The sequence below is a fragment of the Chanodichthys erythropterus genome, chromosome 6 (assembly GCF_024489055.1).
Source record: "Chanodichthys erythropterus isolate Z2021 chromosome 6, ASM2448905v1, whole genome shotgun sequence".
NCBI classification, from domain to species: domain Eukaryota; kingdom Metazoa; phylum Chordata; class Actinopteri; order Cypriniformes; family Xenocyprididae; genus Chanodichthys; species Chanodichthys erythropterus.
The window spans coordinates 19,882,619-19,909,712 of NC_090226.1; the positions used below are offsets into that span (position 1 = coordinate 19,882,619).

General features: G+C 41.1%; 1 protein-coding gene across 1 annotated transcript in view; it reads left to right on the top strand.

The window, feature by feature from the left end:
* The window catches only part of LOC137021260 (spermatogenesis-associated protein 16-like), an 83,495-nt gene that overhangs the window by 11,072 nt on the left and 45,329 nt on the right, over positions 1-27,094 (top strand). The window contains exon 3 of the mRNA XM_067387540.1: positions 19,917-20,006. Coding sequence (XP_067243641.1) covers positions 19,917-20,006 — 90 coding nt within the window. The remainder of the gene's footprint in view (positions 1-19,916; positions 20,007-27,094) is intronic.

The following is a 27,094-nucleotide window of genomic DNA, read 5'->3' on the forward strand; positions in this document are numbered from 1 at the left end:
ACATTATATATATATATAACTCATTACTGTAATTCCGTAAATTACTACAGACTATTGAAGCAAACTGCTAATTTTCATTTACCTTAAAGAATTATGTTCTAAAAATTTAAATAAATCATGTGAAAGAATGTCACTCTTTTCTTTGAAGAAAATATTACTTTGTATGAAGTCACTGAAATTGTTCAAACTGTAAAGATGAAAAGTTTGTATTTTCTGTGTTGGTGTTTGATGCTAGTGTTTTTTCTCTCAGTGTGTTCTGAGTGACAGTGTGTGTTATCTCAGTGAGGGTTGTGCATGTTTGGCTGCACTGAGCCTGTTTTGAGCCATGTGTTAACTGTTTAGCTCAGGTGACTGTTGGTAGTGCAGACTGTAGTTAGAGTTTTGCACATGTAGCTCCAGTTGTGCTCACTGTCGTTTAGCAATCGAAAAAAAACTGTAAAACAAAATATTATGATAAGAAACATTGATGTTAAGAAATGTTAACACCAAATCAACATATAAGAATGATTTCTGAAGGATCCTATGACTGGAGTAATAGCTATACTGAAAATTAACACTTTTGAATAACACTTAAAAAGCATGAGAATAAGATGACACCAAGTTGGAAAAACATGTGACTGTATAATACACACAAACTGTAGCTCACAAGTTTTTTGTTTGCTCATATAATTTAAATTTAATGTTTTGAAGTTATGTTTTGAAATACATAATATGTAAGATATAGACCTTCAGAAAAGGACTCAGCACAGCATTCAGCTGCCCATCCAAAGCCAAGACTGCAACATTGCTGTTTCCATACACACACAAACACTCCTTCACTGTCAACCCAGATGTTTTAGAACAATAAATAAACACATCTTGTACACCTGAATGGTTGCAGACAGGTGAGTTGAATACGGGAGGACATAATATAAAGAAATAGAAACCACGGCTGCAGCTTGCATAAAATCCAATGTTTTTAACACAACACCACATCTGTGATTTGGGCATACAACGCTTGTCAGCCATCCACTATTCTTAAAGGCCTGTGATGGTGATATCTACATATAACTGGTTTGTGGAGAGATCATGCTTACACATGTCCATATTTCAGCTACCATAGTTTATCAAACACAGTTTATGTGCACAAATTTGATTGCAACTTATCTGATCAGATGTGTTTATTCTTTAAATCTAGAATAGAGATGGATACAGGTATGTCAGACTATGTGACCAATGACACAGCAGATTATTTAAAAAACAAATTTGATGATGAAATCAGAACCATTAAACACAAATGGATAAAGCGCTTTATTCCCCCTCCTGCATCTATTCCATTAATTTCTTTTTGCTTCATTGTGTCTTATTTATTGAAAGGCCATAGTGCTCATGAAAAATGATGCGGCGCACCATTGAACAAGCATTCATAAACACATCCTGACTATGTTAGGTTCTACAGTGCAACGCCAAGTCTGCATTCTCTGTCCTGAACATCACCAAATCAAGTTCAAGTTCCATTTAGGCCCATGTTCAAAATATACAAGGGCAAGGAAAAGCTCATTTTTCTGTTCAATATCTCTTATATTTCACTTTATATTTGCATAGAAATGCAAACCTTTTAAAATTAAGTATTTACATGATATCCAAGCATTAGCAAATGTTAAATACCCCAATTATACTGTTCAGTATGTTAATATAATATAAAAAATACAACAAATACACAATTTATATACATACATACAGTATACACTGTCTGTGTCTGTGTCTGTGTCTGTGTCTGTGTGTGTGTGTGTGTGTGTGTGTGTGTGTGTGTGTGTGTGTGTGTGTGTGTGTGTGTGTGTGTGTGTGTGTGTGTGTGTGTGTGTGTGTGTGTGTGTGTGTGTGTGTCTCCCTGGACCACAAAACCGGTCATAAGAGTCAAGTTTTTGAAATTGAGATTTATACATCATATAAATAAGCTTTCCATTGATGTATGGTTTAATAATAAATATAAATAAGCTTTCCATTGGTATATGGTTTGTTAGGAGAGGATATTTGGCCGAGATACAAATATTTGAAAATCTGGAATCTGAGGGTGCAAAAAAAGAAAAAAGAAAAAAAATACTGAGAAAATCGCCTTTAAAATTGTTCAAATGAAGCCCTTAGCAATGCATATCCACTCACAAAAATATAAATATATTTTAAATATTTACAGGAAATGTACTAAATATCTTCATTTAACATGATTTTTGGCATAAAAGTAAAATCGATCATTTTGACCCATACAATGTATTGTTGGCTATGACAAATATACACTACAAATATACCCGTGCGACTTATGCCATGTTTTGTGGCCCTGGGTAATTTTATTTTATATTATATTATATTATATTATATTATATTATATTATATTATATTATATTATATTATATTATATTATATTATATTATATTATATTATATTATATTATATTATATTATATTATATTATATTATATTATATATGCACACACACACACACACACACACACACACACATAATATAAATATATTCCGAATACTTTAAAAGCCTTTTTGGATTACTCCTTGGCTTGTGCATTTATCTGCCTCTTTCAGTGAAAAAAAAATGGAGAGAATACCTTGGATGTCAATTGTTATCTCTCCATTCTCCTCATAGGAACTCGCTTTGAGTTGCCATGAGGATGTGGGTGGAATCCCATCAAAGACAGCTTTGTTGATTCCTGTCGAACAGATTTTGTATATATTAGCTCCGTGCACGACAAGCAGGAATGCAACAGCACAATTCAGATAAAAATACAAAGGTAGCGGCTTTTGTGTTCCGTGTGATGACAGTGTTTCTAAAGCGTTTAAAGTCGTAGGGCTACATGCCTCTTCCTGTCATGTTCTCAGGTTGGAGGTGCAATTTTCGAACAATGTTCCTTTTCAGTCTGTCACCATGCAAAAATAAATTTGTGATCTACAAATAATTATTGTCAGGCTTCTTGAGCAACCTCTAAAAGGAAACTAAGCTAAAGGCAGACAGAGGAACATCAAAACTGCTTCCTCTCATGACAGATTACAGTCTTTTTAACTGTCAATACTACAATGCTAATTATTAATGATGCAAAACTATATTCTATATGTTTTCCTCATTGTACCAAAGATATGTCGCATTACTTTTTGGGTTAGAACTTATTCCATACAACAGTAAAGCAATCACTCTAACCTTTTTACTTTCTTCATGTCACACTTGTGAAGTTTTAGCAGAAGGTTAATAAAGAAGGTTAATAAAGGTCAGTGTTATGCAAAAATGTAATTCAATATGGCAACAGTAGTTTTGGCATGTTAATGTATTTGGTCTAGATCTGCTATGCTGCCGCTTTAGAAAAAGTATGGACTTGCTACTGCCAGTAGATACGCAGACACACCGCTGTGAGCATGTAAGATGGTTTCTCAACTCTGGCCCTCAAGATCCAGGCTGTGTCCAAAGATTTAGGGAGCGGCCTTGTTGCCTCACAGCCTTATCAGGCAATGACTTTGTAGGAAAACCCTTTACACATAAAGGTACACTCTAAAAAATGCTGGGTTAAAAACAACCCAAGTTGGGTTAAATATGGACAAACCCAGCGGCTGGGTTAAATGTTTGCCCAATGTGCTGGGCAGTTTTATTTAACTCAACTATTGTTTAAAAATGACTATATGGCTGCTTTAAAATGAGTGCAAAATATGTTGGAAATTAAAAATCAGACACATAATTACTAGAGGCAACAATAATAATCAAAAGATGAACATTTATTAATAAGCAATTTAATAAATGTTTATTATTTAATTATCATTAATTAAACATATTAATACATGTTATTTTCCAACCTATTGTGGGTTCATTTTAAGTGATCAATAAAGTGATTTTTAAACATCAGTTGAGTTAAATAAAACTACCCAGCAGGTTGGGTTAAAGATTCAACCCAATCGCTGGGTTTGTCCACTTTTAACCCAACTTGGGTTGTTTTTAACCCAGCATTTTTTAGAGTGTACCTCACAAAACGGTTTAATGATCTACAGCAAAATAGAGCTGAAAGTTTTGGTAATAACTAAGCAAATATTTAATTACTACAATAGTAACTTCTCACTAGGAATGACATCAGAAGTGGAAAACGTTGGTTAAAAGTAAATTTTTCCACACAAACTGACCACTAACCACAACTTTCAGATGTCATCTTCATTTTTTAGCTCATCTGTCGCAGAATGGATCGGGAAAGGGTATCTCAGGTATCTCAGGAGACAGGAAGTGAAGCTAACATTGAATTCGGATGCGCCTTGATGCCTTCGGCCCGATAACCAGATTGGCCACTGACCATTACAAGATTAAATCGAGAATGATGCACAATATATCGGTGCCATATTGGTTATTTTACTGGTTGATTTTTTTTTTTATCATATAAGTTGATAGTGTATATTTAATTGTACATGCTAATTTAGATTAACTTTGGCCATGACATGTAAATAATATTATATATTACTCCAACCACTCGAAACAAAATTAGCCTAATATTATTCCTTGGAATGCATTCTCTGAAGGCAGCATTTTTAAGCTATCGGACACAGCCAAACTTTCCAGCAGAGTTTAGCTCCAACCCTAATCAAACACACCTGAACAAGTTAATCAAGGTCTTCAGGACTACTAGAAAGTTACAGGCAGGTTGGAGCCAAACTCTGTAGAAAAGTAGACCTCGAGGTCAAGAGTTGAGAACCTCTAATGTCAGATATACTGATGCTGCATGAGTCCAGTAGCAGATGTAGGCAGGTTGACCTGGGAGAGGTGGAGGATTTCAGAGGAACTCTGAACTTTAACTGTAGCACTAGCCTACAGCAAACAATACACCAGAAAATGTAAATGTTGATCAAGCATTCTCATTTGGTTGCAGAATAAACAGAGGCTAATCAGCTTGTGCCATTTGGTAATGTGTGATTGTTTGCAGAATCTATCAGACTGTGCTATCTAAAGTTTCATGACTGAACATTTGTTCAAATGCCCAAAGACGCCCATTTTATGTTAATAAAAATGGAGGAAATGCTAGAAAAGCTAATGTGAAGAGCAAAGTCAAATTGCACATTGATTGTGAAAGATAAAAGTCTAATTTTGTTTCGAGTGGTTGGAGTAATATATAATATTATTTACATGTCATGGCCAAAGTTAATCTAAATTAGCATGTACAATTAAATATACACTATCAACTTATATGATTAAAAAAAAAAAAAAATCAACCAGTAAAATAACCAATATGGTACCGATATATTGTGCATCATTCTCGATTTAATCTTGTAATGGTCAGTGGCCAATCTGGTTATCGGGTTAATCTATTCACATGATGATATCTTGATGAATATTCAATGTTATAAGAGAAAAATTTGGGTTTGGGTTTTTATAATAAATAATTTTGGTTTTAAATTTAAGAAAATTCTCAAGGTCCAAAAAAAAGTAGCACCCGGAACAAATAAAGCTTTAACCAAAAACTCACCAGTTGTAGACAAACACAACTATGGCTGCGTCCGAAAACTGAAAAATGCTGCCTTCTGAGGACACATTTCAAGGTAAGAAGGCATCAAGGCACGTCCGAATCCAGTGTTAGCTTCACTTCCTCTCTCATGAGATACCTTCCTCAGATCGATTTTTGAAGGAAGCATAGATGTATCCTTAGCTGCCTTTGATATCCCACAATCCTGTGCTTTCCATTCTGTGACAGTTGAGCTAGAAAAATAAAGATGGCATCCAAAGGTTGCGTTTGCTGCTCAGTTTGTGTATAAATGTACGATTTTGATCAACATATTTCAATTTTGATATCATTTCTATCGAGAAATTACTACTGTAGTAATTAAATATTTGTTTAGTTCTCACCAAAGATTGCGCTATATTGCTGTAGATCATTAAACTGTTACACTGCCTCAGAAGTCTGTCCGAAATCAATTTCGTGAGGTACCTTCATGCACAAATGCTGCCGTACAAGTCATTCCCTTATATGATTAGATAGCGAGGCAGCAAGACAGCTACCTAGGTTTTCGGACGCAGCCTATATTTATTAGCTAATTAGGTAACAAGCCACATGTGAATATAATCATGAGGAGCAGAGAAAAACCATACAGAAAAAAAAAAAAGACTTCAAAATTAAAGCCATAACCTGTGATTTCAAAATAGAAGACAAATATGAGACATGAAAATTAAACAAAGATCCTCAAACTTATTTTAAAGCAGCCAATGAAACAAGCACTCCACAACACAGTCCACATTGCAGTGCATCAGAACCACATTTGATATAGTCTGACCTCTCTGCCCTCTGTAACTCAAAGCTATGTTTTCTACTCTCAAAATTCATTATTAAAATAACTTTCTGTCATTGTCTCCCAGCCTTGTCTCATAGGTTGAGGTTAGAAGATCAGCCAGTGAGAAGGTCTCAAAAACAAACAATGCACTGCATTATTTTTCCACTGTCAAGCATAATGCAGGCAACAGCAAAACATTGCTGATATGATTCTGCTCAATGTCTTTTATTATTTATAGGTTCAAGTGTACGATTATGAACCTTTTATCCCCAAACAGAAACTATCTCACCCACAGTGCTCAATCTTTTCACTGACCATCTGACATAGACTATTTCTACATTAATTTTGAGTTTTTTTCCTGCAAAAACTGAGTAGTTTGAAGATGTTCACCCAAGTGGATACATTTGAAATTGTATTTGAATTGCATTGTAGTGTGGACTGTAAAAACATATATATTAGAAAATGATGAGGCATGATACATATATTGTGTCATGTGACACATATTGTACCCATAGATAGGCTATCTGGTTATATTGTCATGTAGGCTACCTCTACTATTCACCCTCAGTGTTGCTAAAGCGCTTATGCAACAACAGTGTACTACAAAATGGAAACATTTTTCCTTTGCTTTTTTCCACGTATGGGTGATAATGTTGTCAAAATTATCACACAGATCCGCAGAACTGTCTAAAACGCTGTATTATGAATGCCAGCCCAGTAGTTGTCGATGTCACAAAAAACAGCAACAACAACAACAACAAAAAAAAAAACCATTACGCACCTACACTACACACAAATTCAGAGATAATAACAGTATCATTTTCAAAAACTTGCACTTTGAATCCCTTTTTGAAAACTGTGGTTACGCCCAATGAGTGGCAGCATTGGTTTTCAGCGTGAATGCCGCGAAAAACACACAAAACACATCCACAATGGGAAAGAGCTTTGCAACCGACTGTACAAAAAGCTTTGACACACAATCTGAGATATATTTTTACAGACTGCTGAAAGCTACAGAAAAAAGAAGCAAATATAGGTCGTTGCAATTCACAGAAACAGCTGGACTCCAGGCAAAGAAACATGCAGTTATCTTTTTTTGTGTCAAAATGTTGGATTTTGGGATAAAATCATACCTTATATATTGTATTGTAATATATTGTGCTGACAACTCATCAATTAAATATTTACCATCTTATATTCTGCATAATTGGGTGTTTTTAAATAAACACTGACAAAGTTTTAGGGCTGGGCGATATGACGAAATACATAACAATAAGTGATCACTCCGACTTAGACTTACCTATTTATATTTATATAAATCGTTCGTTCACACACAGATTTGCTTTATGTATTTCCACGGCGCCGAAATCAGGCACATATAAATGTCTGGAAACACAATTCCTGGCTGCATGCCAATATCCATGGAATAGGTTCCCTTTCGATACTTCACTCGTACTGCGTATGGGGAAAAGTCTCCCTTTTTCCCTGTCACTGAAGCCTTTTTCAATAACGCAGTGTAACTGCATCGTCATTGGTTCACTCATAGACAAGTTGTTGAACCAATGACGGCGTGGCATAGCTGCGCGACCTATGGCGAGAGAGCGCGCAAACTTTCCCGCCGAAATGGGCGGGGCAAAGGGCTATATAAGCAGGCGTTTCGCCATAGGATTTCAGTCCTTTCTCCTTCAGCGACGACATCGCATCTCTTCGCTGATCTCCGCCTGAAGCCTGAGGAAGCTCGCCGCCTTCAAGAAGCTCCTCGCCTTCAAGAAGCTCCTGCCGCCGTCTGAAGAGGCCCCGCAGCGGACCCAGATGAACTCGCCGGTCGGAGACAGCGCCGGCGCCCTCGCTGACTGCCGCCCCGAGCGCCGTCCTCGAGACGCCCGCCTCCCGCTCCCGCTTCCGGCCGCCTTCTCAACGTGTCTCCTGCCGCCATCCGGCGCGCCTTTGAGAGTTTCTCCGCGGCTTATTGCCGCTCTAAAAGAGCGTTTTCCTCAGCGCTTCTACCGCTCTAAAAGAGCTTCCGCGGCCCTCGCCGCTCTAAAAGAGCCCCCCCAATCGCCGTTATAACGGCGGCGGCGTTGCTGCAAATGCCGCGCCACTCTTGTGGCACGTGCAGAGCCCCTCTGCACGATGACGACGGACAAAGCGAGTGCGTCGCGTGCCTGGGCAAGTCCCACGCCGACGGCGCGCTCGCTGGAGCCTCATGCCCGCACTGCGAGAGCATGAGCCTCGGTTCTCTGCGCTCGCGGGTCGCCTTCTTCACTGAAGGCGATCTCGCCACTCGCGCCCTCCCGTCTCCTTCCTCCCGCGAGCCGGCCAGGAAGAGACAGCGGGGTAGAGCGACTCAGCGCCCGGAGTCGTGTGAGCCCACGCCGGCCCAGCCCCCGCGTGCCTCGCCTTCTCCCACTAGAGAACAATCTCCCGTCTTGTTCTCCCGACCAGAGCAGCGTCCCTCTGCAGATGCGAGCGACCTCGTCTCGTTTGGAGGATCTGAAAAAGAGCCCGACGACTCCATGTCTCTTACGGCTTCTAAAGCGGAAGGATGGGCTGGCGAGCTGGATGAACCTGCTCCCCCGCCTCCTCTGGAGCCCATTGAACACGGCCAGGGTATGGATGCCGAGCTCTTCCGCATCCTATCCAGAGCAGTGGAAGAGCTAGACCTTGACTGGGCCCCGCCGGAGGAGCCATCACGCAGCCGCCTGGATGAGTGGTTCCTGCCAGGCCACCGCCAAGCCCCTCGCCAGCGTTCCGCTCCATTTTTTCCCGAGGAGCTTACAAAGTCGTGGCGCGCTCCGTACTCCGCCCGCCTCCACACAACGCACCGTTCTGCCCTCACTGCTGTCGACGGCGCAGAAGAAAAGGGCTATCAGCACTTGCCGCCCCTAGACGAAGCGGTGGCAGCTCACCTTTGTCCTCCCGCGGCTGTGGGGTGGAAAACCAAGAGAGCCCTGCCTTCCAAGCCCTGCAGAACCACCTCTACACTGGCTGGAAGAGCATACACCTCTGCTGGCCAAGCTGCTTCAGCGCTTCACACCATGGCGATCTTCCAGGTGTTCCAGGCCAAACTCCTCCGCTCCTTGGATGAGTCCGGCACTTATGCACCTGCCTTCAAGGATCTCCGCAGCGCCACCGATTTAGCCCTGCGGGCCATGAAGGCCACTGCCCAGGCCATTGGGCGTTCCATGGCCAGCCTGGTTGTGCTTGAGCTCCATCTTTGGCTCAACCTCACGGAAATCAAGGACCTGGATAAGACGGCCTTTCTGGACGCCCCGGTCTCCCCTTCCGGTCTCTTTGGGCCAGCGGTGGATAGCTTCACTGAGCGCTTCACAGCAGCGCAGAAGTCGTCTCAGGCCATGAGACACTTTCTGCTCTGCGTCTGCTCCTAGCCGCCCCAGGACTGCGCCGGCTCAGCAGACCAAGCCTGCCCCATCCACCTCTCAAGCAGCACCGCCTAAGGAGCATCGTCAGTGCCCTCGCCCCGCTAAGCGCCAATCCTCCTTCCCGAGACGCCAGGGAACCCGGCCCAAGATTGTGCTGGACCCGGTGACTCCGAAGACGTCCTGATCCAAAAGCAGGAAGGAAGAGGGTCGGGGAATGTCTCGTTACGACTGGACCACCCCGAAAGCTCCCTCGTGCAGTCTCCCCTCCGCCTCGTTTAAATCCGGGAGTGGGAGAAATGCTCTGTGTTGTAGCTGGGCCCACACTTGTTGCGCCCAAACAAAACGCCGTTTTCACGGCGAACACTATTTTACTTCCTCAAAAAGAGAGCAAATTTCCTCTTCCACCTCCTTCGGTGCACGGCCCCCTTCCCAGCGGCCTGTCACCCGACATCATTCAACCCCTTGTCACTCGGGCCGAGGCCTGGCAGGCCATCCCCGACGTGTCAAGTTGGATCCTCGGGATCATAAAGCAGGGCTACTCGCTCCAATTTGCGCGACGGCCCCCTCGCTTCGGAGGGGTGCTTCAAACCTTGGTGAACCCGGACGACGCCCCTGTCCTCCGGGCTGAGGTCATGACCTTACTGAAGAAAGGGGCTATAGAAATAGTTCCCCCTTCAGAAAGCGAGTCAGGCTTTTACAGCCGTTACTTTCTGGTCCCCAAAAAGGATGGTGGCCTCAGGCCCATCCTAGATCTCAGACTTTTGAATCGCTCCCTCATGAGAAGGAAGTTTAAAATGCTGACGCTGAAGCAGATCCTCGCACAGATTTGTCACGAGGACTGGTTCTGCTCGCTGGATCTAAAATATGCATATTTTCACATCCAGATAGCCCCCCTTCACAGACGATTCTTGAGATTCGCATTCGAGGGAGTGGCATACCAATACACGGTTCTGCCCTTCGGGCTGTCTCTGGCTCCTCGCACTTTCACCAAGTGCATGAACGCGGCGCTTTCCCCTCTGAGACAGATGGGAATCCGGGTTCTGAATTATCTCGACGATTGGCTCATTTTGGCCCATTCGCGAGTCGAGCTGGAACACCACAGATCCGTGCTCCTCAGCCATTTACAATGCCTGGGTCTCAGGGTCAACCTAGCCAAGAGCTCACTGCTCCCCAGCCAACACATTTCGTTTCTGGGGGCAGTCTTCGACTCAGTCCGCATGACGGCAGTAGTCTCGCCAGAGCGCGCCCTGGCGATACAGCAGCTCGCGGCTTCCGTCAAGAACAAAGCCTAACTTCCTCTGAAGCTCTTCCAGAGGCTCTTAGGGCTGATGGCTTCCGCCTCCCCGATTCTGCAGCTCGGTCTTCTTCGGATGCGGCCGGTACAGTTCTGGCTGAAATCCCGGGTCCCCCCACATGCCTGGCGGCACGGCCGCTTGTGTCTCAAGGTCAATCGGGCCTGTCTTTTAGCCCTGAAACCTTGGACGAACCCTGCTTGGTTCAGTCTTGGGGTACCCCTACAGGCGGTGTCACGAAGGACGGTGCTCTCGACGGACGCATCCAACTCAGGTTGGGGGGCTCTGTGCGAGGGCAGACCGGCCTTCGGCTCGTGGTCCCACGAGGAGAGCCATCTCTATATCAACTGCCTCAAATGTTGGCAGTGATTAAAGCCCTGCAAGCCTTCCAGGCTCACTTGACGGGACGCCACGTCTTAGTCCAATCGGACAGCATGACTGTGGTGTCATATATAAATCACCAGGGCGGTCTTTCGTCCAGCCGCCTATGCGCTCTGGCGAAACGTCTTCTGGAGTGGGCAACACCAAAGCTTTGGTCGCTCAGGGCGACTCATATACCTGGCAAAACCAACCTGGGTGCAGATATGTTATCACGGAGCAACGTCCCCTCAGACGAGTGGATGCTCCATCCCCAGATGGTTCTCAGGATTTGGGAGCTCTTCGGGAGAGCAGAGATAGACCTCTTCGCCTCAGAAGACAACTCTCATTGCCCAACATATTTCTCAAAGGAAGTCGATGCGCTGGCCCACACCTGGCCCAGCACACTCCTTTACGCATTTCCCCCGATCGCACTGATCCCGCAGGTCATCAGGCGAGTCAGGGAAGACAGACACAGAGTCCTCCTAGTGGCCCCGCTCTGGAGGAGCCAGACTTGGTCCTCAGAGCTGTTCAGGCTCTCCACGAGAGCCCCATGGCCCATTCCCCTGAGGCGGGACCTCCTCTCTCAGGCGAACAAAACAATCTGGCACCCACAGCCAGAGCTCTGGGCTCTACATCTCTGGTCCCTCGATGGGAGCCGACTAACCTTCCCAGGGACGTACTAGAGACCATATCTCAGGCGAGAGCCCCGTCCACGAGACGCCTCTACGCCCAGAAATGGTTGGTCTTTGTTGATTGGTGTTCCACACGCAACATAGATCCCGTAGAATGTCTCCGATACTGTCCTTCTTACAGGAGCGTTTGGATCTGGGGCGCGTCCCCTCAACGCTCAAGGTATACGTAGCAGCCATCTCAGCGTTTCATGCTCCTATCGCTGGCCAGTCAGTGGGTCGAAACAGCCTTGTGGTTCGTTTCCTAAGGGGTTCTAGGCGGTTAAATCCTCCTCATCCCCTTACTGTTCCCACTTGGGACCTTTCCTTGGTCCTTAGGGCTCTCAAAGGTACCCCCTTTGAGCCGCTGAGTTCAGTTGACCTCAGGCCATTAACCCTGAAAACCGCTCTGCTACTTGCACTAGCATCGGTCAAACGCGTTGGCGACTTGCAGGCCCTCTCTGTGAGCCCTGCTTGCCTCGAATTTGGGCCTAACGACTCTAAAGTCGTGCTGAAACCTAGACATGGCTACGTTCCCAAAGTGCTCTCTACTCCGTTTAGAGCCCAGGTCATTTCGCTCTCTGCTCTTCCTCCCTCCACGGATGAACAGGAGCTGGAGTTACTCTGCCCTGTCAGGGCATTGAGGACCTATGTAGAGCGATCGCAGCCTTTCAGGCAGTCGGATCAGCTCTTTGTCTGTTTTGGTGGCCGCACCAAGGGGTCCTCGGTCTCAAAACAACGTCTCTCGCGTTGGATAGTCGACGCAATTAATCTCTGTTACTCCTCCTTGGACATGCAATGCCCCTTAGGAGTTAGGGCCCATTCCACTAGAGGAATGGCTTCCTCCCGGGCTTGGTCTAATGGAGTTTCCATTAAAGACATCTGTGAGGCGGCCGGCTGGTCCTCGCCGTCCACTTTTATCAGATTTTATCATCTGGACGTTCCGGCCTTACAAGCCCGGGTCCTCTCAGTGTAACTAGGTGGCCTCTTCAAGTTCCACCTCTCACCGGTCAGGAGTTATCTCCTCCTTGTAGTGTAACAAGGGTTTACGACGGCTTTGCCTTCCTACTTGTTCTCTTGGTCCCCCTTCGGTGTCCAAAGCAAGTTATGTCGTTCCCTGCCGTGGCACGGCGCGGTTGAATTCGTTCCCCATACGCAGTACGAGTGAAGTATCGAAAGGGAACGTACTCGGTTACTAACGTAACCTCGGTTCCCTGAGATACGGAACGAGTACTGCGTTACTTGCCGTGCCACGAGGCTGCGGCTTCAGTGTCGTCGCTTCAGTCGATTGGCCTGAAATCCTATGGCGAAACGCCTGCTTATATAGCCCTTTGCCCCGCCCATTTCGGCGGGAAAGTTTGCGCGCTCTCTCGCCATAGGTCGCGCAGCTATGCCGCGCCGTCATTGGTTCAACAACTTGTCTATGAGTGAACCAATGACGATGCAGTTACACTGCGTTATTGAAAAAGGCTTCAGTGACGGGGAAAAAGGGAGACTTTTCCCCATACGCAGTACTCGTTCCGTATCTCAGGGAACCGAGGTTACGTTAGTAACCGAGTACGTTTCTTTGACATGTCGTAAGGAACACTTTCGAGCTCAACCTTTAGTGTAATCGTTAGTTTTACTCGCGTTTTCGCAGTTTCCTCTATTAAATCCAGTCATCCAGCAGGTTCTTTTGCCACTCAGTCCAGCTGAGGGAGCACGTTTCGGCAGGAAAGTGAAGTCTATGCATACCCTCCATAGGCTAGAAACACACACATATATATATATATATATATATATATATATATATATATATATATATATATATATATATATATATATATATATATAATTCTGTCATTACTTGTGCTCCCACTCATGTTGTCTATTGTTGGGAAAACATGCCAACTAAAACAAGGAGTTGGTGAATATAAGAATACTATTAGAAGAAAAGATGTTAATTATCCTGTTAATGTTTCCTCCTTATGTTTTTGTGGTATTGAAAAAGTGAATGTGCGGTTGTGTGGTTGATATAGAAATGCTTTTACAGAGATGTGAGATATTTTGGATTGTTATTCTTCAGACTTTTCACCTATTGGTATGAACAATGGAGCATTGTTCAATGTGATGCTACAAAGTGACTATTTGTGATGTTCCCTTTTTTGTCTCTTTTTATTTGTTTATGTAATATGTACATTTTTGGTGTAACCCTTTTATATGATGATTCGGATACAATGATGTATTACATCACTGATTGTGATTGGTAATGATGGATCATTGCAGTGATTGGTCATGTGTTGATTTTACACAAGATTTATGTTTGAATTATTTGTTTGTATATTGCCTGATGAGGGTCATGGGATTAAAACATTGTGAATGCTATGCTAAAGCTATTTTGATACATGTGCAAGTATTGATGGTGTGCAGGATTTTTTTAATCTGTTCAAATGGTTAAAAAAATCTTTTGAAGATGGCCCCGTCTTGTTTAAATTGACTTTCTTGACCAGAATATGTTGCAATAAGGACCAAGTCATTAACTGGGTTGGCTGTTTTAAAGTGTCATATTCTGACATTCAGACGGTTATGGAGCACAAAGAAGAAGAAAATCCAGTTTTTACAGGTTAATGGGGCTCTAGTTTAATAACTGTGATGTTTCAGCTCTGTAAATTATTAAGGAAATAGATAACAGAGAGAAAGTCTTGGCCAGAGAATGAGTAAGGCCTGGCTTTTTTCACACTCTGTCTCTGTCTGGAGGAAGCGCCGTGGCAATTCATCTGCCTCGTCAAACATACGGCGCCGGCTCTTCAATTACCAGCGACCTCGGCTGTAACCAGCACATGTAAAGCACAATGAACATGCAGTTAATTTCACTAAGCATTAAAAGGCTGAGTGAAAGAGAGCGTGTGTGCAAAGTAACACCCCGCATGTTGCGACAAGTGATGACGGAACGGCAATTAATGGAGCTTCAAAGTTGGCTATGATCGCTGGCAGGCAGCTGTTTTTTTTTTTCTTTTTCCATTTTCCCTTTTTTTAAGGAGGTGTCGCTGCTTCACTGAGGTCTCTACGCCTGTCTTCCTGTCTGTCTGTCTCTCACTGCATGGCACACCTGTCAGAGATGTCTCAGAATTTAATGAATAGTGAGGAAATACCATTTGTTTGTTCCTTAACGGTGAACGGCTGATCAGGACATGAAGCGTTTAGAACACTTATGTTTTTGGTTGTTGTTTGCGGTGCCATTCTTGATTGATTGCAAGGGCATTGGTTTGATTATGACATTGGTGAGGACATAAAAGTGATGCATGCGACATTATTTTAGCATTAAAAATGACACTTTGGGACATTACGGTTGCTGTAGTAAAGAGCAAATCTTTTGCGTGCATCTGACTGACAGATAAACCACATTCAGTGTGATTGTTAATTTTGTAGATACACTATATTGCCAAAAGTATTGGGACACCCCTCCAAATCATTGAATTCAAGTGTTCCTAGGCATGCAGACTGCTTCTACAATGAAAGAATGGGTCGGCCTCTGGAGCTCAGTGAAGCCCAGTGGATGCAGTGGTGTACCACACCACCACTGGACTCTAGAGCCGTGGAGACGTGTTCTCTGGAGTGATGAATCATGCTTCTCTGTCTAGCAATCCGAAGGACGAGTCTGGGTTTCCAGAAGAACGGTACTTGCCTGACTGCATTGTGCCAAGTGTAAAGTTTGGTGGAGGGGGGATTATGGTGTGGGGTTGTTTTTCAGGGGTTGGGCTTGACCCCTTAGTTTCAGTGAAAGGAACTCTTAATGATTCAGCATACCAAGACATTTTGGACAATTTCATGCTCCCAACTTTGTCCAACTTTTATCCATAAAGACATGGATGAGCGAGATTGCTGTGGAGGAACTTGACTGGCCTGCACAGAGTCCTGACCTCAACCCGATAGAACACCTTTGGGATAAATTAGAGTGGAGACTGTGAGCCAGGCCTTCTTGCCAACATCACTGCCTGACCTCACAAATGCACTTCTAGAAGAATGGTCCAAAATTCCCATAAACACATTCCTAAACCTTGTGGAAAGCCTTTCCAGAAGAGTTGAGGCTGTTATAGCTGCAAAGGGTGGACCAATTCTATATTAAACCCTACAGATTAACAATGGGATGTAATTAAAGTTCATGTGCATGTAAAGGCAGGCTCTTTTATTTAGAAGATGGGACTTTTTCCGCCATATAAAGCTTATTCTGCTTTCTATCCTCGTGATTATTTTCTTTTGTCCCTCTGCATGTAACTATGTAATAGTACGAAAAAGGACAACATATACTGCACATTTTTGGTCTGTTCTCCTGATATAATTTATAATATATATCCCATTAATAATTTACTGGAATGCACAAATATATCTTTTGTTCCCTTTCAGTCGGTCACGTTCGACGTACGTCTCCGTTCCCTCCTTCAGGGAACGAGAGTTACATACGTAACCGAGACGTTTTTCTCCTCAAAGCCTCACGTCTCTTTCCAGGTTTGTTTTCAAAGGTAAATACAATTTATTATCTGTAAAAATGATGGAAATCACTTTGAAATAGTATCACGCAATGTTGAAGTTCATAAACATTTTTTATTAAGGCAACGTATATTACATAATACAGATATATATAATTATAGTTCTATTTAACCCGTCCGTTATTGCTGTGGAAAGAATCACGCTTTTTCACGGCCTGTTGAAAGTACCTTGTTGATGCTTTTACACTTTTAAAGGCCCACTGAAGAGTGTTGGAACGCGCAGCATTATTCAATGTGTTGACGTAATTTCAACTGAAACCGGAAGACAGGGTGATATATCGAACAGCCCCGCCCCTTTTTTGAATAGCGAATAGCGTTTCTTTTATGTTACAGCTCGCTAGACTTGTTAGACTCTGTAAAACCTCTGTTTCCTTCTATTCTCTAACCGTTTATCCTCATTATGTCCTTTATATCGCTTATATACAGCATTCTGTGCAGAATTCAAATGGGTCCGATACCTTTTGTGGTCTGTGCCGACTCGCGCATATGATCCTCTCTGTGCTCTCGTGTCCCTGGGCCAGAGCAGACTGTGCTCGCGTTGGGGCAGTTCATGTGACACTAACATGAAAACGGACTTCATTCACGTCAAAGGAAAGCTTATTTACACTGTCTGAATCGTTCCCTATTCTCTATATAGTGCACTATGTTCAATTCACCATGTAAAAACTAGTAAATGTGTGAGCAAATGACAGATTTCAGCCGAGGCTTCAGCATCTGTTACTGTTTGTTCACACCGCCACCGGCGAGAGCATCAAAATTAGCTTTGGCTGCCCTGCCAACAACGCTGTACTTTGCGTTCAAACCGCCGCCGACGGTAGGGTCAAAGTAAATGACAAGTTGTGGCAACCAATCGGAATCGGAGCGTCATAGCTCATTACCACAAAGTTGACCTGACTTCAACTCTCCTCGATGCTATCACCGTCCAAGACACGCCGCGCTGCTCTCGCCGGAGCTCGCCACTGGCTCACATTGAAGATGAATGACTTCCTGTCACTTTGACGCTCTCGCCAGCGGCAATGCGAACGCACGGTAAGAGTGTAGGAGGAGGCTGGACTTCAGATTCTAGAGAGTATTTGATTGGACAGAAGATTTGATGAGAAACTGAAGTGCGATGTGATGTCATGAAAATCTGTGATCCATTTTAGCAGAAGTGAGAGACTAAGTTTTGGATGCTTATATCTCCTAAATGCGAATTTTGTCATTGTTTTGGAACACACCGGCTTATTCATAACCATTATATTATTACTTATTCAAAACAACATATTTAAGGGGGTCGCACACCGGCCGCGAAGCTTGGCGCAGCGCAGCGTCGCGTCCCTGACAACTCACAGGTATCGCACACCGGCCGCGCACATTATATACGCGCGAGCTCAATTTTGACTCGACTCCTGATAGAAGAGCTGCACAATGGGAGTGTTTTACATCAACAGGGAAACGTTACATGCCTATGCTTTAATATTTCGCACTGAGGTTAGTGTACATGGAAAAATGGCACAACAAAGCAAAAGGAAAGAAAATGCTACGTTTATTATACATTTTTAGACTTTATTCAAGCTGTTAAACTAAGAATGTGAAACTGATGTATCTTGCAGCACAGGGTGAAGTCAGTATGTACATTAACGACGATTTGAGAGAAATATAATATACATATAACATAAAACGTTAAATGTACATGGCGCTCTGTGGCTCGGCAGGATTTTAAACAACTTCCTGAGTCGTTGCTGGGCACCGCGGACAGGCGCCGAATGTCGCCGCCGGTGTGCGTACTCTAATAGAAAACAATGCGTTCGAATTTTAAAGACGTGGCGCGACGCTGCGCGGCGCCGAGCTACGCATCCGGTGTGCGACCCCCTTTATACTAAAAGCTAAGAAACTTAAATTTTGATTTCAGGGGGACTTTAAATGTTCTTTTAATGTTTGTTGGTTGAAGGGTGAGTAGAATAATGTCATCTCACTGTACCCAGTTTTTAAAAAAACATATTATTGCTTTCAAAGAGCGAACCTTTCACTGACTGTTTACAGCTTAAAGGTACCCTAGAACCAGTTTTTACAAGATGTAACATAAGTCTAAGGTGTCCCCTGAATGTGTCTGTGAAGTTTCAGCTCAAAATACCTCATAAATTTTTGTTAATGAATTTTTTTAACTGCCTATTTTGGGGCATCATTAACTATGCAACGATTCAGGCTGCGGCCCCTTAAAATCTCACGCTCCCTGCCCTCCGAGCTCTCGACTATAATACAGTGCATTTACAAAGTTCACACAGCTAATATAACCCTCAAATGGAGTTGTGTTTATGAATCATACAGACTGCAAGTGTTTAAAAATTAAAATAGCGACAGCTCTCTTGTCTCCGTGAGTACAGTAATAAACGATGGTAACTTTAACCACATTTAACAGTACATTAGCAACATGCTAACGAAACATTTAGAAAGACAATTTACAAATATCACTAAAAATATCATGTAATCATGGATCATGTCAGTTATTATTGCTCCATCTGCCATTTTTCGCTATTGTTCTTGCTTGCTTACTTAGTCTGTTGATTCGGCTGTGCACAGATCCAGACATTAATACTGCCTGCCCTTGTCTAATGCCTTGAACATTAGCTGGCATATGCAAATATTGGGGGCGTACATATTAATGATCCCGACTGTTACGTAACAGTCGGTGTAATGTTGAGATTTGCCTGTTCTTCAGAGGTCTTTTAAACAAATGAGAAAACAATTGTGTTTGAAACTCACTGTATGTCATTTCCGTACTTAACTCTTGTTATTCAACTATGCCAAGGTAAATTCAATTTTTCATTCTAAGGCACCTTTAACAGAAGTTACACCCATAATTCACACAAAGCGCCATGGGGCATAGGAAAGGTTTAAAAAAAAAAAAACAAGACACTGACAGACAACAGTAGTTAATTTAATTGTTTCATCGGGACAGTTGTTTGTTGCTAGGGACAATTCAGTAGTTGCTGGATATTGATAGAAACATGTCCTAAGCACCCCTATTAAATTCTATGCCCTTGATTGATTGACATTACTGTTGTTGGCTTTTGTTACTTACTATGTTTTTCATTCAAATTAAACTTCAAAACTCCATTCTGACTGATGTTATATATATATTTTTTTTTTGTTGAAGTGTATTCCTTTATTTTTTAATTCTGTTTCATCATCATTCAGAATATGCCATCCATCTCATGCATTTTAAATGACTTAAAATAGGAACAACATTCTGAGGGGATTTTTTTTTTTTGCTAATGGACATCAGTGTCTTACATTTATTATTTATTTTATTTATTTATTTATTCATAAATCCCATTATGGGATATGATTGATCTAGATGTAGTCTGGTTGCAAATTGTTCCTGGAAACATGATTTTACATTTTTCCCCATCTCTCTCCTCTTGATTTGCAGGAGTATCCAGCTAAACCCCATTCGTTTTCAGAACTACCTTCAAAAGGCTATGGCGTATCGACTGCTGGGAAACCCCTGTGAGGCAGCAAGGTAAAATTGGCATTAATGGAGGGCTCAGAAAGGGTCCTTTCCTCAAAATGAAGACAGATTCAGTAGGAGAAAAGCTCCCAGTCATTTAGACAAACCCTGCAAACATGTCTGCCCAGTGGTTTGTTACATCTCCCTCTGTTCTGTCAGCCAGTACTGGAAAAATATGTTCTTGGTGATACATAAATACTGGTGGTTTAGTGGGTTGCGTGTGGAAGAAGACAATTAGAGCTACGATTACATCCACTCCCGCCACTGCCGACTGACAACTTCCCCTGTAGCCTCCACGCATTGATGTTCCATATGTGTTTTAATGATATGGTTATCAAATGCCTATGTTCCCATCATTGGTCTTTTACAGATGACAGCTACCATTAGTTATTGGATGGCAGTGGAATAAATCGTTTAGAAGCGTCGGTTGCGCCAAATGCCATGGCCAACTGGTGGCTGCGGGGGCCATTTATTGCAAGGAAGTCATATTCTGTTTGATCATTATCAAGCCACATTAACCAAGTTGAAATAGATTAGAGCAAGAAACGGATACTTTGGTCTCTTTCTGTCTCACACACTTGTTCTTTCTTTCCACCCCCTCTTGCATTTGAGTTTCTGCAAGCAGAAATAGATCAACTCTGCCACCCTGCCTACAAATTTAGTGCTATACTGTCCCAGTGGGGGAAGAGATGTTTTCTGGGAACATTGCAGAAGTGCATTTATATGAAGTTGGTACGTTACACTGGCACTATTTGATTCAGGCTCTTTTATTGCATGGATAAGATCTGGCCAGCTTTGCTTACTATTGTGCTGGACTGTGGGACTCATTATCTAAAGAAAAATTGTTCTTATAGTGGCCCAAAGAGTATTTGGATACTACAGAACACTTAAATGTCATCGCATTTAGGTGGCAATTATTTTAAAGAAATAGAGCATAAAAATACTTCTTAAAAAAAAGATAATATCACTGTTCAAACATTTGGGGTCGCTGAAATGTTTTAATGTTTTTGAAAGAAGTGCACAAAGGCTTCATTTATTTGCTCAAATGAAGAAAAACAGAAATATTGTGAAATATGATCAAATTTTTTTTCTGTTTTAATATATTTTTAAATGTTATTTATTCCTGTGATGGGAAAGATTTTAGCAGCCATTAGTGTCACATTTACCCTTCAGAAATCATTCTTATATGCTGATTTCTTATAATCAATGTTGAAAACAGATGTCCTTATGGGTAACACTTTATAATAACTGCACGCTATGAAGCATTAGTTAAGCATTAGTAAACAGTCAATTCATCATTTATAAAGCATTAATAGACATAAATAAGTAGTTTATAAATACAGCTATAAATGATTTATTCTTGATTTATAAGCATATCTATAATGTGTTTAATAATTGCATTTTCATACTTTATTAATGATAAATTTATCATTTCTAAATTATGTATTATATTATTTAAAAACCAGTTATTTAGGAGTTGTCAGTGGTTCATAAGATCATTTAGAAAGTGTAAGTAAATGATTAATAAATGATTTAAATGTAAATTTATGCATCTTTTTATTTAGACAGTTACTCAGTGAGGACTATTTATGCCTCATGAAGCTTTTATAAAGGATATTTAAAGGATACAGAACATAGAAATATTTATTTCAAGTGAAAAAAATGAAACTTTACAACAGGTAACTTGAATTAAAATTAAAAATAAACCTCTGCAATGTCACAGAAAATAAAAATTCCTGTACACCTCCAGAAAACATAACTGTGCAGTAAAATTAAACTAAGCCTTTGCAATCTGATATAAAAATATATATAAACTTGAGTGGTCCAAAGAGACATTGGTGGGTGGAGCTAGTGTAAATAGCGTTTGCCAACAAGGGAGACTATAGAGTATCTCAGGGATGACGCATTTTTGTAGGCCAACCCGGAAGTTAGCGGCGCACGGTTGAAAGCCTATTCATTTTTCCCATAGACTTTTGGAAAATCGCAGAAAATAAGCTCTGTGTTTAACAAAGGGTTATGACACTTACACGTTTTGCAACATAAACAACATAAATACATTTTGAAGCCTAAATAAAGTCGTCAGATATAAAAAGCTAACAGTAGGCTATAAACGGACTGCAGCACACCATGGTCACGGATCAACGTCATCACCACCAAGCTTCCTCAAACTGTATTTAAAAAACAACGTTATTTAAAAACATGTTCGCTGATTATGATCTGTGCAGTGTATGAATACTTATCCACTTTTTTCATGAGAAATGCTGTCCAAATGTCCTGTTTGTCATGATGACGTCTAAAGTCCGCCAAGCAATTTGTTAGCAACCGCCGTTTTTAATACACAGTAAAGGTTTAAAAAATCACAAGCGGGTTATAATTGGTGTGTTTTATGTAGATCAAAACGTGAAAATATTTAGAGGCTTTGTCAACCACAGACCTTATTTCAGGTGATTTAGCAAAAATCCATTAAAAAAAAACATTGACTTTACGGCGTTGGAACCGGAAGCCCTAAAATGCTAACTCGCTTCCGGGTTTTGCTAAACGCGTCTTCCCTGAGGTACTCTATTTGCATTAGTGTAAATAGTCACTCCGTTACTTTTAAGCATTTTTTTTTTTTTTTGCATTTATTTCAAAATAATAACTATACCAGTAACAAATTTTAGATTAGATTAATTTTTTGTTTGTGAACTGATGTTCAGCTGTTCTTTTTAATTAAACTTATTTTAGCATCATGAAAGCTTAGTAAACACTGCATGTGTCATGATGGTCACCGATAATTTCACTAAGCTGATTGCTCACAAAAAAAAAAAAAAAAAAAAAAAAAAAAACCCTCACAAGTGTTTTCTAATCATTATAGTATATTTTGACATGACATAAAGTGGTGATGTCAAGTGGGTGAGTTGTTTGCTTACTTTTTAATTAGTCTTTCCATTAACACCATTATTTGTTAATTCAGGCTATGCCTGAAAACAAGAGGTGGGATTTGTCACATGTACAGACAATCACAGTGCAAAGGAGGCATTGCTCTCATATGACTATTCTCCATTAGCATAATTACCTCATAACTCAATTACCACCCACCAAATCCATAGCACACTTTAGTGGGTCTGTTAAAACTCAATAGGTTCAAGGGAGGCATGAGAAATGCTGTCTCCTGCTGTAACTTTAATCGCCGGTGTCGCTGTATGCTGCTTTGCAAAAATTTGTGATTTATATACTTTTTTTTTATGTCATATTTTGAAACATTGAGTTGATTTAATTTTCTCATATACTGTATAACATGTATGTTTTTATTGACTGCGAGCTTTCTCTTATTTAAAAATTAAATTTTTACCTAGTTTACTTTCTCAAAAGTCGACTATTCGATTCCTCTTTATGCTAACCAGGGACTGAAATTATCGAGGGCTTGTGGCAAAAATGCCATCAAAATGAAAAAAAATGTATGGGGAGGAAAAAAAGTAACTTACATTTTAGACACATATTGTCTTTTTCTTTTTTTTTTGCCCCTTCAATGAAAATATTTCCAAACAAAGCACCTTTGCACATCTAAGCAAAATGTTTTGTTCCTGAAATAACCGAGGTTTCTGAATCAACAAATTGATTTGAATGAATGGTTCACTTAGGAGTGCAAGTCTGTAAGGTAGGCACAAGTGTTTATTTATTTATTCATTATTGTTTATTTCCTTTTCCCGTGCAGGCTCGTTTATTGCCTGCAAAAATACCTCAATAGCCTTTTTCTGATATAGTGTATTACAGATACATTCCTTGTTGCATTACGATTGCAAGTATCACTTTGTCCTGTCAAAAATGTACTGTATGTATCCATCTATTTAAACAAGCATTTTAGGGAATTGTTTGTTATGTCTCGTGGCATTGACGTGTATTACATATAGCCTAATAATAATATAAAATCATTATTATTGTTGCATAGGGTTGGACATTTATTTTGTAAGGACAAACTTGATGACTCATGATGTTCATGCCGACTGGCACAGAATTCAAATCTTTCTACATTCCCATCAAATGAATCTCTGCTGACATTGCTCAGTATGGTCCACTCCTTAAACCCCTCATGCTATATTAAGGCAGAGTCCGAGTGCAGTTTGTCAGACCACAATGCATGGTTGTGCATTTTAAAGAAGCGAGCAATGCCATTGAAGCTGGCGCCACTCTTTAACCTAATCACATCCTCCCTCCGGCAAATGCTGCTCAGCCATTTGAGGTCTTTAAGAGGAAACTGCATCTGTGTTTTGAAGTTCACATGCCAGTAAATTTCACAGAGGCAATAGCTCTCCACCACAAAGAAACTAAATTATTCTCCACATTTTCATCATTGTTCAATTTTCTTCCTCATTCGGGTAATGGATACTTAGATCCATCCATGACTCCTTTATTGATACGTCATTTCTTTTGTGAACAGAAAAGCTGTGGCTTCCTTTTTTGTTGTTGTTGTTATTTTCATTTCTGTAAGAAGTATCAAAGTCAGATGACAACACGCACCATCAGAAAACATTAAAAAACAGTAACATCTTCTCCAGGAAATATGTGCATATAGATTCATAAGTTTAGCAGCACAGATTCCTCCCACCGCAATCTTAACTGTCAGACAGTGAGTGACACATCAAGATATTGAACTCGAAAACGGAAATTATTCTAGAAGGCAATATCGTTCCGTTTGTGCTGGAGACAAGCTTTCTCAATGCAGAAATAAAATTAACAGTGTAACCTTTGCTCTTGATGGATTCTGGCAGAATTTGCTTTAGGAAAGTTGTATCCATTGCTCACAGCGAACGCCAGTACAACAGTAAACACTCTTAAATGCGCCGTCAGCATTTAGCACTGGGAAGAAAAAAAATTAATCTTGTGGCTCATTTCCAGAAGTCAGGTTTGTTTTTCAGTCAAGTTTTTGTGCATGATTTGACTGAAAGTTTAAGGGTGTTTATTTAATTATAGGGCACTTTTAGTGACTTTTAGAAAATGAACACACTTCTCAGCTTCACTTGTTTATTTGTCTTCAATCATTGTCAAACTGTGGACACACAAACATTACAGGAGAAATCTGATGTTTTCAGAAGTCATTTTTCTAAACCAACAAATGTCATTTTCATCACATCTTAAAATATATTTTGATGTAATGGAAATTATGGAAATTGAAAAAAAAAATGTTGAAAAAATAAAATTAGCACTGAAAAAGTGTGGACAGTTATTTTTGCGGATGTTTCGCTTTCAGATGAAAAATTTATGGTAGGAGTGTGTCTAAATCAATCATGCAGGGTGATTACTAAGGTTTGCTCTAGTCAATTAACTGGTATTCGCACCATTATTTACCGCCAAAAAAACCTGTCTGAAACCATAGGCTAATTTGCACTGCTCTTGGTAGATTGCCTTGATCCTTATGGAAATCTGCCTGCGTCTGTGTTCTTTAACCTTTAAATGCATGACTGTTTCGCCAATCATTCTTACATATCCGGGTCTTTATCGACCCGGATCTATATCTAACTTGGAAGGATCTCTACCTGTCACGATAATATAAAACTCCTCTGATATTAGAGGAACAATTACAGAAGAATAAAATAAATTGTATTTTGTTACCTTTTGGAGCTTGAAAGGGCTCAGTTTGAGCAGATGTTTTATGCCATCACCACTGTCCTCGTCAAAGCTCATTTCCCAGTAAATTCAGCAAATAATGGGGTAGTTTTATGTTTGAGGTCACGAATATGAGCCCATTTGTGATCTCAAATATATTCTCAAAACTATATAAATTTTCAACCTCTTCAAAATCAATATATTGATCGCTAACAGCTTCACCAGATTCATCCTGTAACAGTTACAGTCATATTTGATTGCGTTCAGTACTTGCTCTGCAGTAAATCGCTGAGCCATTTCATGTTTTTCTTATTATTTGGTTTTCTGTCTGAATGAGTCGTCACTTCAGCATTGTGTATCAGACATCGCCACCTTGTGGAATAAAGGTGAATTGCACTTATTCTGTCATCTAAGATTCAATTATTGTTGTGCAGAAAAAAATATACGTACACTCATACAAACCTCGGGTCTTTTGCGACCCTATACAATTTTTACAAAAAATGAATACAAAAATAGGCATTCTTTTATAATTTTATGATTTTTTTCTTGTTATATTCTTTATAATGAATTGATTGAGGAATACCAAGAAGGTTGATGTCTAACTTTAAAACATGAACGAGGATGAGGGTAGTGAATGACGTCCCGGGTCACTAAAGACCCGAGGTATGGATTTAAGGGTTAATTTGCGCCCCATCTGCACTTTTTTGGAATTGCGTTTTTACGTTAATTTGCCCTGTTTAGTAAATCTGGCCCTATGTATCCTAAATAGACAACCATAAATCCATTTTAAATTTGTGAATGTGAAATTTGTGACTATACACTGCATCATTCCATTGTTCGGAAAAGAAAGTTGTGAGGATTCCAAGCTCCTGCAGTGGTCTTGAGGTCATGCCCAGATGCAGAGCGACTATGTGATGGTTTTGACATTGAGTGCGTTTCCTGTCAATAGCGCCCTATCTAGTGATTTGAATATTACAGGTTGCCACTTTAAAAGACTGAATAAGAATGTTTATTCAACCACCCCTGACAGCTCTCTGGTTAGCCAAGTTGCCTCATTCTCAGTGAAAAGTGCATTTGCGGGTGTATGTCTTTGGACAGCCAAATTAGTCCATTTTGGCTATTATGAGGCCAGATGCGTGCCGTCAGTGAGGCCGTTGACAGAGCCATCAGTCTTGAATGGGAGGTGTGCATAGAGAAAGAAGCTCAATGAGCTAATGTTCTTTTCCAGCCCCATTTACAGCAATGACATCTCCATCTCTGCAAGCTCCAATGGTGTTTATCGCTCTCAAACACGGTCAGTTGTGGCAGCCCTTTACTCAATATTTGTGCGAGACACTTACGTTTTTAATCACAATAACGTTACACACACATGGATTGTTAAAGTGTGTGGGGCTGTCGAGTGTTATGGCACATTTATGAAGCAGTCTGCACCTCTCAAAGAGCCTATACAAGACAGTATAGCCAATACATTTCAAAAGGTTGACCTTAATGCTTAGAGATGTAGAAGGTCTCTAAAG